Source organism: Rhinatrema bivittatum, chromosome 5 (genome assembly GCF_901001135.1).
Source record: "Rhinatrema bivittatum chromosome 5, aRhiBiv1.1, whole genome shotgun sequence".
In the NCBI taxonomy this organism is placed as follows: Eukaryota; Metazoa; Chordata; class Amphibia; order Gymnophiona; family Rhinatrematidae; genus Rhinatrema; species Rhinatrema bivittatum.
The window spans coordinates 41,209,381-41,222,995 of NC_042619.1; the positions used below are offsets into that span (position 1 = coordinate 41,209,381).

The following is a 13,615-nucleotide window of genomic DNA, read 5'->3' on the forward strand; positions in this document are numbered from 1 at the left end:
TTTTATAAAAACCTCTTTAAATGCCACTAATACAAACAAGATAATCACATTTTTTTTACCTTTTTCACCCAACACCCAACCTAATCATCCCAACAAAGAAACAAATAGTGCGGGGATAAGGACAGACTTATTATGAATGCTATTTTGGGTTAGCTCCGGGCTTGTTCTTTAAAAACCTTCAAACAGCAACACTGCAGACGACTGATTTCACTCAATTTCCATGGTAGTAGCACTATATTCACTGAATACCATGCTCTTGCACTTCTGCCACCTCCTATGTTAATCTTAAGAAGGCAGCATAGTATTACCTTTCTTGAGAGAACAATCTGATTAGGTCAAACAAACAAAAACAAACTTAAAACACAGAGGGGGTAAGCAGTGCAACATGCATAAAATGTATAATAAAAACAGCACCCAAGAGCATACATCTGATGTCAATAGTAAAATCAGCATTACAATACATAATTCATCAAGGCTTCAACTTGACTGAACAGATCTGCACAAAACCGCATAAGTATTAATGCACATTAATTCAGTGTGGGCAAGTCCAATCCTGGAGAGCAGCCAACCAGTCATGTTTTCAGGTATCCCTAATGAATATGCATGATCATTTGCATACACACTTCCTCGGTGACCAATCCAAGTCACAAGTACCTGGCAAGTACCCAAACATTAAATAAATTTCAAGCTACTATTGCTTATTAATTAATAGCACTTTATGGATTTTTCCTCTAGGAACGTATCCAAACCTTTTTTAAACCCATCTACACTAACTGCCGTAACCATATCCTCTGGAAATGATTTCCAGAGCTTAACTATGCACTGAGTGAAAAATACCCAAAAAGACAAAATTGGAATTCAACAATTGGATAAGTCTCCACCCCCGAGTCAATATTTGGTGGAAGTACTTTTGGAGGCAATTACAGCTACAAGTCTGTAAGGATAGGTTTCCACCATCTTTACACATCTCAACTTATCAATGTTATATCATTCATCTTTACAACCTCTGTCAGGTTCCTTGGAGCATGCAGATGAACAGCAATACTCAAGGCATGCCACAGATTTTTTGATAGAATTGAGGTTGGGGCTGTAACTGAGCCACACCAGGACATTTACCTTTTTGTTCCTTAGCTACATCAGTGTAGCTTTGGCTGTGGGCGTCAAGGGTTGTCACACTGAAAGATATAACTTTTGTCCCAGTTCCAACTGTCTTGTAGAGGACAACGGATGCTCAATTTTAGAGCATCTGTTTTTCTAACCTAACCGCCGGCACACTTTTTTTTTTGTTTGTTTGTTGTTGGTTTTTTTTTGGGGGTGGGGGGGGGGGGAGCATTTCTAGCTTAGTTCCTCCGACTTAATATACGCCATGTTAAGTTAGAGGAAGTACAGAAAAGCAGTTTTTTCTGCTTTTCTGTACATTTTTTGGGCTCCTCAAGACTTAACGCCAGCTCCAGAACTGGTGTACATACATTTTTACTCTCAAAAATTAACTTTTTTTTTTTTGCATGGAGGTGGAATTGATAATAGCTTCATCAACTTGCATTTGCACGTGATGAGTGCTATTATCTGTTACGAGCATGGCCTCCGGCAGCTGTTACGAAACGAGGGCTTGAAGGCCTTTGGCTATTGTTACAAGGGTGGAGGCGCAGTCATTTCTAAAGCAGGTGATGAGAGCCCTTGGGCCATGGCTTGACTCAGGGAGGAGCCCCAAGACACACCATGGGAGGTGAGCTGGTACGAGCACGGGTAACAAGGAGCAGGACAAGGCTGAAGCAAAGACAAGGAGACTGAGGTCCTCTACCGGACCTGCACGCCCCAGGATGACAACGCAATGTTGATCAATGAACAGTTCTCAGACAGTTCCAAGCCCTTTCGGACCTGCCGCTGGGTAACGGCAAAAGGCGACAGGCAGGACAGAGGACGAGGGCAGACGGTGTTCTTAGAACACAAAAGACTTTGGACGAAGACTCAGGCGAGGACACTGTACACGAAGGCAAGGATCAAAGCACTGGGTCGAGACAGACGCAGCGCGCCCTACACAGTCTACCCGCAGGACTGGTTGCGGACCACGCTGGGCTCGAAGCAGACTCTAGGAGAGATAGTGGAAGCTGACGCCGGAACATGACAAAGATACTGAAGAGGCCTGCACCGGGGCACGCCCTACACAGTCCATCCGCGGGACAGGTCACGGACCATGCTGAAGCAGAGCAGGTTCGAACAGAGTCTTAATATGGACAGGCACGAAATGCAAGAGGCTCCAAAGACCGGGACAAGATTCAAGCACAGGATTCAAGATTATCAAGGATTAAAAACTTAGGACTGAAGCAGAAGACTTCTGGAGGGTTGCACTGCGGAGATGAAGAGGGCCTTTGTACCGTGAGGCGCCCTACACAGCCCGCCCGTGGGCTGGTCGTGGACCACGACAACGGCATGCCAGGAAAGTGGACATCAAGGGACCAAACATGGAGGCAGAGGCAAAGGCAAAGGCAATGGGAAAGACATCGGACATCAGGAACCTGAAGACATCTGGAGACACAGATGAAGGACATCTGTAACATGAAGACATCTGGAGACCTGGAAGAGGAACATCAGGAACATGAAGATGAAGCAGTCAAAGCAGGAGAAGACCAAGGAGGACCTGGACCGGTCAGCAGACAGAGACAACCGTGGAACCCGATCTGAAGGCCTGGAGTGACTGAAGAGGAACCCCTTTTATAGGGCTAAAGCAGGAAGTTGTCTTCAGGTGGAGCCCGGGGCATATCCGGCCGCGGGTCCTTTAAATGCAGAGAAGAGGCGCACACCGGCGCCTAAGAGGAAGCAGGAAGAAGAAACAGGACCCTGGACAGCAGCACCCAGCCGCACGGAGGAAACAGCGCAGGGAGGAGCAGGCAGGATTCAGGGCGGCCTCCTGCCGTCTGACTAGGACCCCAGCGATGATGTCACAGCTCCCTGCCGCGGAGGCTGGCGGGCGTCGGCCCCAGGCCGCACAAGGAGCTGGAGGGCATCGGCAGCAGCAGCCCTAGGCTGCGTTGGAGGTCGGCAGTACGGCAGTTCAGGCCGTGACTGCCGCGAGATGGCTCCGGTGCTGGCGGCAACTCGAAACGAGGTGAGAGGCCTGCTCGCAGAGAGTAGCTCCACGGGCAGGAATCGTAACAGTACCGACGCGCATTTTGGAGAGGCTAACCCCATTTTGCATTGGAGGATATGGACAGACGTCCAATCATGGGTTAAACTGTACGTTGTAGCCAGCACACCATATAGCACTAACCTGATAGTGCCTTCTATCCTGAGAAGTGGGCCAGTTCCTACCAATGAAAAAAAAACTTGTAACATGATACACCACCATGCTTTACAATAGGGATGGTGTTCTCTGGGTGATGTGCTGTATTTGCACCAAACAATGTTTTGCTTTAAGGCCAAAAAGTTCTATGTTAGTCTTGTCAGACCATAAAAATTTGCTATAGCTACATTATTTCCTGAGCGTCCCTTTGCAAACATATGATATTTAGGGGTAGGCTTCCTGAGTAATGGCTTTCTTCTTGCCATCCTACCATATAAAAGGCCAGAATTATCACATGCACATTTTAAACCACTTTTGGCCATGAAAGCCTATATCCTTCTCAACACTGTTCTTGTCCTCCTGGTTGCCTCTCTGATCAGGCTCTTAAGTCATCCAGTTTGGAGGAACAGCTTCATCTAGACAGGGTCTTGGTGGGTGCCATGCGCATGCCATTTATTAATAATCATCTTGAATATGCTCCTAGGGATATTCAAGGAATTTGCAACTCTTATACCCATCCTCAGCTCTATGCCTCTCCACAACTTTGTTCCCAAGCTCTTTTGACAACTCCTTCATGCTGTTTAGGTCTTTGCTTTGAAATGCACTACCCAGCAAATGAAACCAACAGGAACTGCTGAATTTCTCTCATTTGAATCAGTACAGTTTAACACAGGTGGGGCCAACTACACTTGGTGAGTGCTTTTAAGGTGATTACTCATTTAGATTTTGCTTATGCCTTTTCAATGGTAGCTCAAGGCAAGCAACATTCAGATACAGTACGTATTGCCCTCTCCTCAGAGGACTTACAATCTAAATTAGTACCTGAGGCAAAGGAAAGTGAAATGACTTGCCCAAGGTCAAAAGGCACATCAGTGGGATTTGAACCCTGGCTTTCCTGGCTCTCACCCTCTATTCTGACCACTAGCTACTCCTCCACTTCTTAAGGCTCTGGTATAACCATTTAGGTTTCCTACAGAAGTGCAAATAGGGTGGACACTTATCCAAATCAAGCTATTCCATGTTTTTATTTCTACTTCATATTCTAAGAAATTTTGGACTATATTTTTTACTTGGCAGTTGTGGGGTAGGATGTGTGGATGCATGGAACGAAATTTGTTTTACTTCCAAGCTAGAAGGCACCAAAAAGTGAACATTTTGGAAGGAATGTAGGCTTTATATGGTCACAGTAAACGGAAACAATTTTAGATTTTACTTAATAGTATAATATTTAACATCCCTAAATTGCAGTACTGCAATATTCCTTAATCACTTTCAAAGGTGGCTTAGATAATAAGAAGTTTTAAGCACTTTCAAAGCAATTATAAACTATAATGCATTGTGTATGATTAGGGGGGGAGATATTTCTTTCTTGGGGTTTTGGTTTCTTAATGGGGCGATCCAGGATGCTTGAGGTTCTGTAAAAGTTGAGTTGTGCTGTGTCATTGATATTTTAAGTTGGTGTTTGGTTTAATTGGGGGGGGGGGGGGGTTGTTTTTTTTTTAAAGAAATTGCAAAAAAATACATTTTATAAAGAAAAATAATGCAGTTCCTAAACAGTAAGATTTACAGAGCAAACTACAAAGTTTAAAGTCCACTACAACAGTTACAGGATCCTTGTATAAAGATTAGTCCAGTACTGCTGCAATGTATTTCCTTCCAAGATATCCATCTCCATTTAACTAACAATGAACTAACTATCCTCACTCAAAAAAAAAAAAAAGAAAAGAAAAGAAAATTTCACAAAATAATCAAACCAGAGAAACCCAGCTCAGTCAGGAATTACATCCTAATAATATTTAATAAAGTAGGTTTGTTTGTTTTTTTTTTTGGGGGGGGGGGGGGGGTTAACATATAGAAACACAGAGACATAGCAGAAAAGGACCAATGGCCCATCCAGTCTGCCCAGCAAGCTTCCCATGGTAATACCTGCCACATCATGCCCCCATGTATCAGTCAGTTTTGCTTAACGTGCTTTGCTTATGGACTTAGCCATAGAAGCAGTCCTGTGTTTTTTTCCTTAATGTCTGTGCATCAATACCATATATTGTTTAAAAAAAAAAAGTCATAGACCTTGTTGGTTGTCTCTGAATCCAAATTCCTGTTTCTTTCCACCCCCACCTTCAAAGCAAAGAGTATGTTGCAGTTACATCAAGGCTTACTGGTTAAGGGTAGTAACTGATGCTCTGTGCTGGTTACCCACATACTTAACAGTCCCCCAGACCATAAAAGTCATGGTTGCTGTCTAAATCCAATTCCTCTTGTCTACTACAATCAATCTACATATTTTTGAGTACTGCAGAAGTACAATAGGTTGTTTAGATATTTTTTTTAAGGCTAGATAAACTTTCTGATATTTTACAGATACAATTACAGCTATATACAATATGAACTTCAGACAAATATCTTTTATAGTTAATAAATTGATCATAATCAAATTCAGATGAAGGGCACAAAAATAAAAAGATGCTTTTGAAAAGTTAACAGTAAAAACAAGGATATGCTAAATTAAACTGAATCTGAAAACAGTAATTTGGGCAATTATAAGAGACAGAAAAACCAACCTGTCTTTTCTGGTTTGTTTGTTTTTTTTAGTGAAAGAAAATGAAAATTGTTATCCATGTCACAAGAATCAGGGTTGCCTTGTTAGTCCACTTGGATACATGGAATTAAGGGTCAAACAGCAAGTTTTAGGTGTTCTTTTATCAGGTCAATGAAGGAGCAGCACACTTACTCTAGAACAATATCAAGGTCTTAGGGTTTCTGCATATTTCAGTACAGTTCACAAAAGGAAAGGGGTGGGGTTAGAGGGAATATGTCAGAGGTGATGAACCAGTTAAACTTTGCATTTAAAAGGGCCTATATTTGATAATAGGTGAGAAATCCAATGCCCTTAAGACCTTTTATGTTTCAAAATGTTTGATCATTCTTTTTCCATTCTTGTGCATTTCTAAAGTTTTAAGTACCCCGATTGTAAAGTGGTTAAAAGAAATGGTCTTGAAAAGTGCTCACCCACTGAGCTATCATTCTGTTTCTCTATAATGTTTTATGTTATTTCTATTAAGATTGATTCCTGTCCTTCATTTTTTACCTGTTTCACCAATGAACATCCTTCACTTTTTGCATTGAATCATATACACAATATTCATAGAGGAGCATACATGTGAACCTCTTATTTTGAATGTTTTCCCGAGGTGAGCAACTGAAGGATCCTGTGATACGCACTAGCATCACAGTGTCTTGCAGGGTTTTGTACCATTGTCTTCTTTTGACTCTTACTCATAAGTTTTTGTTTCCGGTTAGGTGGTTGTGAGAAGGCTAGAATTGAGGGAATCAGGAATATTTCTTTAAGTAATTCATCTTCCAGTGCAGTGGTTGTAGATTTTTCATAAGTTTTCCTTATGTTTTATAGTCCCTGATTGTATGTTACTTATCAGGCCTATCCAGTACCAAGCGGTAGGAAGAGCTGCGTTAGTGACTACGGCACCCGCGGTTACCGCCCGCACAGTGCAGCTCACCTACCGCTCTATCCTGAACACTAATTATATGTAAATGTAAACCGCGTCCGTAATGCCTTAGTCCCGCGCAACCCATTTTACTGGATAGAGCGCCTATACAGTATCCTGGGTGCGCGGGCCTAAGACTTCACGCCACGCTGGTATCTGTCATTTCAAATGTCATTTGAAATGACAGATACCAGGAAGCGAAAAAACCAAAAGCAAGAAGTAAGTCGCTTCGCCGCTTCACTCTTCCCTCCTCCCGGAGCAAGGCTGCTTTTCGCGCCCTGCTCCGGGAGGAGGGAAGAGTGAAGCGGCGAAGCGACTTACTTCTTGCTTTTGGTTTTTTTGCTTCGCCGCTGTCAGTGTCCCCCCTCCTCTCGGAGCAGGGCGCGAAAAGCAGCCTTGCTCCGGGAGGAGGGGGCACACTGACAGCGGCGAAGCAATGGCGAAGACAGCGGCGAAGCAAAAAAAAAAACCAAAAGCAATTTTGTTTTGTTTTTTTCAAAAGCGACAATTTTTTTTTTTTTCCAAAAGCGACTTACTTTTGGGATCTGTCAAGATCCCAAAAGTAAAGTCGCTTTTGGACGCCTGCCAACTTACTTTTCTGAAGCCATCATCAGGAACACATGCGATTGTAGCTCCTCCCGACGAAGACAAAGATGGCCGCCTGCACGGGGGAAGCGTACAATTGGCCGCTCAAGACGTGACGTCACGTCTTGAGCGGCCAATTGCACGCTTTCCCCGTGCAGGCGGCCATCTTTGTCTTCGTCGGGAGGAGCTACAATCGCATGTGTTCCTGATGATGGCTTCAGAAAAGTAAGTTGGCAGGCGTCCAAAAGCGACTTACTTTTGGGATCTTGACAGATCCCAAAAGTAAGTCGCTTTTGGAAAAAAAAAACCCAAAATTGCTTTTGGTTTTTTTTTTTGCTTCGCCGCTGTCTTCACCGTTGCTTCGCCGCTGTCAGTGTGCCCCCTCCTCCCGGAGCAAGGCTGCTTTTCGCGCCCTGCTCCGAGAGGAGGGGGCACACTGACAGCGGCGAAGCAAAAAAAAAACGAAAAGTCGCTTTGCCGTTGCAGTCTCCGTGGCAGCCCCAGTCCGGACATCGGAGGGGGGCTGCAACGTTTTTTTTCGCTTTTTTTTTTTTTTTTTGGCTTCGGGAGCAGGGGAGAGGACTGGGGCTGCCACGGAGACCAGCACCCATGATCGCGGCCAGGGCAGGTGAGCGGGGGCTGGGGGAAAGCTTGCCATCTACCCTTACCCCTGCCTCTACCGCAGGGGTCAGGGTAGGCGGTAAGTTTGCAGGTTAAACGCGCGACAAAACGGCAGGGAAAACTAGCGATAGTCGGGGCGCAGGTTACGGGATGCTAGGGAATAGCTAATTCGCTCGTTTGCATGCAATATCGAGCTAATTCGCTCGTTTGCATGCAATATACATGCCGCGGGCGGAAGGGGTTGCCCGGGGAATTTAGGACGCGGTAGGAGTAGGTTAAAGGGGATTCGGGATCGCAGGAAGGGCTAACACGGCCGGAACGTGAGTAAAAAGCGGCTTAGGAGCAGGGTAAACGCGGCCGCACTTTACAGGATAGGCCTGTATAAGTGGTATCCACTCCATAATTTTCTCTAGGTGTTTTGCGAAAGAATGCAATTATCTTAGACATGATTTTGGGGCAATAGCCCTTTTGTTTGAATGATTCAGTTAGATCTTTGAAGTGTTTATTCCTGTCCTTTGGGACATCATGTAGCTTTGGCTGTGTATATAATGGACTTTTTGTGCGAGTGAAGGTAGCTACATCTGTCTGTTAGATTGTTGTATACAGATGTTTGCGAGTCATTGTGGAGTGAGATTATAGTGTCTAGAATGATAACTCTTTCCATGGAGTAGTCAATCTTGAGTCTGATGGTAGGACAGAATGGAATGAAGGAGCGTAAAGCTGCTTAAGATTTTCTTTTCCTTCAGTCCAAATCATAACATCTTCATAGACATAACAAAACATTACTATTTCAGTTTCCAAGTTCACATGACCTTGTTTTATTGTAACTTTGCTTCTTCTTCAATATTAATGTTATAACTCCCCTGTTCCATGTGAACCGATATGATATGATCTGTATCATGAGTGTCGGTATAGAAAAGAGTTAAATAAATAAATAGATAAATTACAGCTCAGCTAAGTGAACAGTTCTCAAAAACCTTAACCACTCACAATAAAGGTATTTAAATGTAACTCAAAGCATATAAGAACAGAAAACATTTGAACTTTGGATGATCAAACACTCTGAAATAAACACAAAAGTATTTAAGGACATCGGCTCTCTCACCCATTACCAAATATAGGCCCTTTCAATTGCAAAATTGAACAGGCTCATCACCTCTGGCAGTCCCACCCCCACCCACTTTCCTTTATTGAACTGTAGTGACAGACAGTGTAACATATCAGTGTATCTGCCTGCTTCTTCCCTGATCTAATAGGATAACTCTCGAAAGCTGGTCACTGATATATTAAGTTAGTTGAATAAAAAAAAAAAAAAGGACTTGTTGACCCTTAATTCCACGTATCCACGTCAGGACAGGTACATACTGCAAACACACATTCTCATATATATATATAGTATTAAAGTAAGGATTTCCTTTTAAACTCAGTTGGCAAAACAGTGACATCTCACCCAACATAACAAACCCACAAGTTCAAGGATTGTGGGTAGGAGAAGTACTACAAGAATTTTCAAGTCACAGAACTTTAAAAAAAAAAAACCTATTCACTCCTATAAACGACAACCTATCATTACCTTCCTATCCTGCCTGAAAATAAATACATAAATAAAAGGAGCAGGGGAGACAGGAAATCACAGCGCTCTGTCAGTGACCGGGCGCAGCCCTAGGACAGTACTGGCCGGCCTCCCACCGCCACACACCGGAGGCAGGAGGAGGAGGATCCAGGAAGACATGCCTCACCCTGAGCAAAGCCAAACTCACCGACCGAAAAGAATGGGCGGCTAAATGCCAGCAGCAGCCGAGCTCTAATCCCTAACACCCCCACCCCAAGAACACACTCAGAAAGAGGTGGCAGGCCAGTGCTCGAAGATGGGGCACATCATGTTGGGAGACAAACTAAATGCACTCCTCCCCCCCGATTTATCATATTGATAAGGGAGATTCTTCACCCTCCCCCGTCCACATTCATAGTTTTGCCTTCAAAAAACAGCTTTGGGGGGGGGGGGGGGTCTGTATCAGTCCGGCAATGTAAGCCGGGCTCAACCAATCCGCCTGCTGCTGCTGCTTTTTGCTTTTACTCCCCCAGCGGGTGCGAGTTGAGGCCCCGTTCGCCCTACTCACAGTCCAGGTGCTTCTTCTTGGGGCCCATAATCTCGTGCGTGGTGGCCTTGCAGACGGTCTTGGAGACTGCCGAGCCGGTGACACTGTGCTGCGCGGCCGTGATCCGATCCGTGATACTCTGCCCGGACATCTTGGCGGCGGCCGCTCCCTCCTGCCGCCCTCCACCACGGCCAGGGAGCGCTGGGCTACGAGAGCACGGCGGGGCGTCGAAAAACGCGAAATAAAATATTTCAAAAAAATATATAAATATAAACCACTCCCCGCACGGATGCGTTCCTGTTCCTGACAGGAAAACTACAACAAAAAACCCGATAAACAGAGACAGACCAGGGCTAGCGCTCCAGATATAAATATATATATTTTTTTAAACAAAGGAAATCCCTTCCGGGGCTTGTAGGGGTTTAACTATAAGCTTAATAAAGCCTCAGTTGTTTCAACTACCCACTGTCTGTATCTCTCTTTCTCCTCTTGTCAACTGCAGCTGGGTTTTAAATAGACGGGGAGCTGCAGGAAAATGGCGGCCCAGACTCCTCCTCGGCTCTGTCCGGGCTCCAGGGGGTCACGTGACGTGGCTCCCGCCCTGCCCGCGGAGCGGCGCCTCAGGAGAAAGCGAAAGGAGCAAAAGGGCGCGTCTGTGGAGAAGCCCGGTAGCAGGGCGGCTTCCTGGATCTTTTCGACCAACTCACCGAGAGCACGGCGGGGCGTTCTTGATTTTTATTGTTTACTCGTGTCCCTTCTGTTTATATGCAAAGTATTTTTTTTTTAATATGTACAGACGAGTCATTGTACACCTGCAGTTGTCACCAGAACCTGTGAGGGCACTAACTCTTACAGCGATTTTTATTCTCGTTTATATAGGAAGAGAGGCTTATGAAATGATATTAAATGTGTCTAATAATTTTTAAACTGCTAGACTAAGCAGAACCAGACTTTGTGTTCAAGTAGGTAGGATCTTAGGTAGATATGCCACCATTTTGGTTTTTGAAAGTTGAAGGCTTTTGTTTGTTTGAGAGTGGGGACAAGGGACAGAAAGAGGGAATAGTGGACAGTTTTGTAATAGAAAATGCCTGGAAGGAATTCAAGGGCTGAGTACTGCTCGATTATTTATTTATTTATTTAAATTCTTTTAATATACCGATGCTCAAGACCATGTCTTATCATACCGGTTTACATCAAAACCAGGGGAAACCATAAATTATAAGAATGAAAGTTACAATGAACAGGGAGAGTAATTTGGGACAATTGAAAGAAGAAGAAATTAGATTAACATAAAGCTTCTGAAAGAAATGTGAACAGGCAACTAAAAACAATTGATTTGCAAGGAAGCTAATTTAGCGGGTAACATTAGCTAAGTTGTTTGATATTAATGTTTCCTTAAGGTGGATGGTGGGGTAATGGCAGGCGGAGGTTGTAGGGTCGAGATGAGGAGGGAAGGAGAAGGCGGGAGTAAGAGTCATTGCTAGTTGGGGAGAGTCTCATCTGGGAAAGGCTTGAAAGAACAGCCAAGTTTTCAGTTTCTTTCTAAAGGAGAGAAGACATTGTTCCTGGTGTAGATCTGGGGGTAGTGTGTTCCATTGCTGTGGTCCGGTGGAGGACAGAATTTGTTTTTGAAAGGAATTGTGGATAAAGGATTTGTGTGGAGGTGCCTGGAGAGTTCCTTTGTAAGCTGATCTTACCGGCCTATTGGAGTTATGGAATTCGAGTGGGATTGTGAGTTGTAGTGGGGAATGATTGTAGATGGATTTGTGGATTATGGTCAAGGTCTTGAACAGTATTCTTTATTGGATGGGACGCCAATGTTGGTTTTTTAGTATCGGTGTGATGTGGTCCTTATGACGTGAATTTGTGAGGATCCTGGCTGTGGCGTTTTGCAGCATCTGTAGAAGTTTAGTTGTGGAGGAGGGGAGGCCGAGCAGTAGCGTGTTGCAGTAGTCAATCTTTGAAAACAGTATGGCTTGTAGGACTGAGCGGTAATTCTGAAAGTGGAGGAGAGGCCTTAACTGTTTTAAAACATGTAGCTTATAGAAGCATTCTTTAGTGGTGGTGTTGATGTACTTTTTGAGGTTCATTCTGTTGTCCAGAATAGCACCGAGGTCTCTCACCTGGCATGCTGGAGGTAAGATTGGGTTGCAGGCGAGGGGGTTATTGTCATTAGGACAGATGATGAGGAGTTCGGTTTTGGATGTATTAAGAACTAGATTGAGACTAGAGAGTAGGAGGTTGATGGAGTGAAGGCAGCTGTTCCAGAAGTTTAGGGTGTTGGAGAGGGGGTCCTTGATGCAGATTAATATCTGCACATCGTCAGCATAAACAAAGTGGGTGAAGTTGAGATTTTCTAGTAGCTGGCATAGTGGTCGCAGATAAATATTAAACAGTGTTAGTGATAAAGAGGAACCTTGGGGAACACCTTGATTGGATTGGACGGGGTGGGATTCTTTATCTTTTATCCTAACTTTGTAGTGTCTGTTGTTGAGGAATGATTTGAACCAGATGAGTGCTGATCCTGTGATGCCAATTTCTGCCAGACGGTTGATGAGTATTGAATGATTGACTGTGTCGAACGCTGCCGAAATGTCGAGAAGGGCCAGAAGGTAGGACTGGTCTTTGTCAAGACCTGTCATAATTTTGTCTGTTAACGAGAGTAAGAGTGATTCCGTGTTTAAGCGCTTCCGGAAGCCGAATTGAGAGGGGTAAAGAATGTTGTGGGAGTCTAGGTAATCTATGAGTCGGTTGTTGACCAGTTTTTCCATTAGCTTGGCGATAAAAGGTAAGTTGGCAATGGGGCGGAAGTTTGCTGGGTTGGCTGGATCCAAGTTAGGTTTTTTTAGTAGGGGTTTTAGTGAGGCAGTTTTTAATGAGTCCGGGACCGATCCTTGCGTGAGGGAGCAATTTATGATGTCAGCCAGGTGTTTGGCTATGGTGTTAGGGCTGGTAAGTAAGAGTTTGGTAGATATTTGGTCTGTTTGATGAGACGAAGGCTTCATTTTCTTGATTATAGATTCGATCTCCAGTGAGGAAGTGTGTTCGAGTGAATCTAAAATCGGTTTATGGGTATCAGGGAATTGGTTTGGGGTAGGTGGAGGCTGGGTGTTTGATGAGGTCATGGTTGTGAGTAGATTCTTGATTTTGTTATCGAAGAATAAGGCCAATTCTGTAGCTTTGTTTTGGGCTGCTGCTTCTGGGATGATTGGAGGAACTGGAGTGGTGAGGGATGCTACATATAAAAAGAGAGTCTTAGGGTCGTACATAAAGCTGTGAATATTTTTGGCGTAGAAATCTCTCTTGGTACATAGAATGGTGCTCCTGTAGAGGTTCATAGCGGTTTTATAAGCTGCCTGGACAGATGGTGAGGGGTCTTTACGCCAGCGTAGTTCTTTATGTTGCGGGTCTTGTTTGAGCTTTTTCAGTTCTATAGTGAACCAAGGTTTTTTGTTGGGACGGACTGGATTGATTTCTTTCAACACGATGGGGCAGATTTTATTTGCTACTGAGCGGGTGATGTTTAG

At 44.2% G+C, this 13,615-nt stretch overlaps 1 protein-coding gene across 5 annotated transcripts in view; it reads right to left on the reverse strand.

Annotated features, from left to right (window-relative positions):
- Positions 1-10,659, reverse strand: part of PICALM (phosphatidylinositol binding clathrin assembly protein) — a 502,282-nt gene extending 491,623 nt beyond the window's left edge. For 2 of the 5 annotated variants that reach the window (XM_029602252.1, XM_029602253.1), the window contains exon 1: positions 10,110-10,658. In XM_029602252.1, the coding sequence (XP_029458112.1) occupies positions 10,110-10,239 (130 nt within the window). In that variant the 5' untranslated portion in view covers positions 10,240-10,658. Of the gene's footprint in view, positions 1-10,109 lie in introns of all 5 variants that reach the window. The other 3 variants (XM_029602251.1, XM_029602254.1, XM_029602258.1) reach the window with 3 other exon arrangements.
- Positions 10,660-13,615: the final 2,956 nt, after the last annotated feature.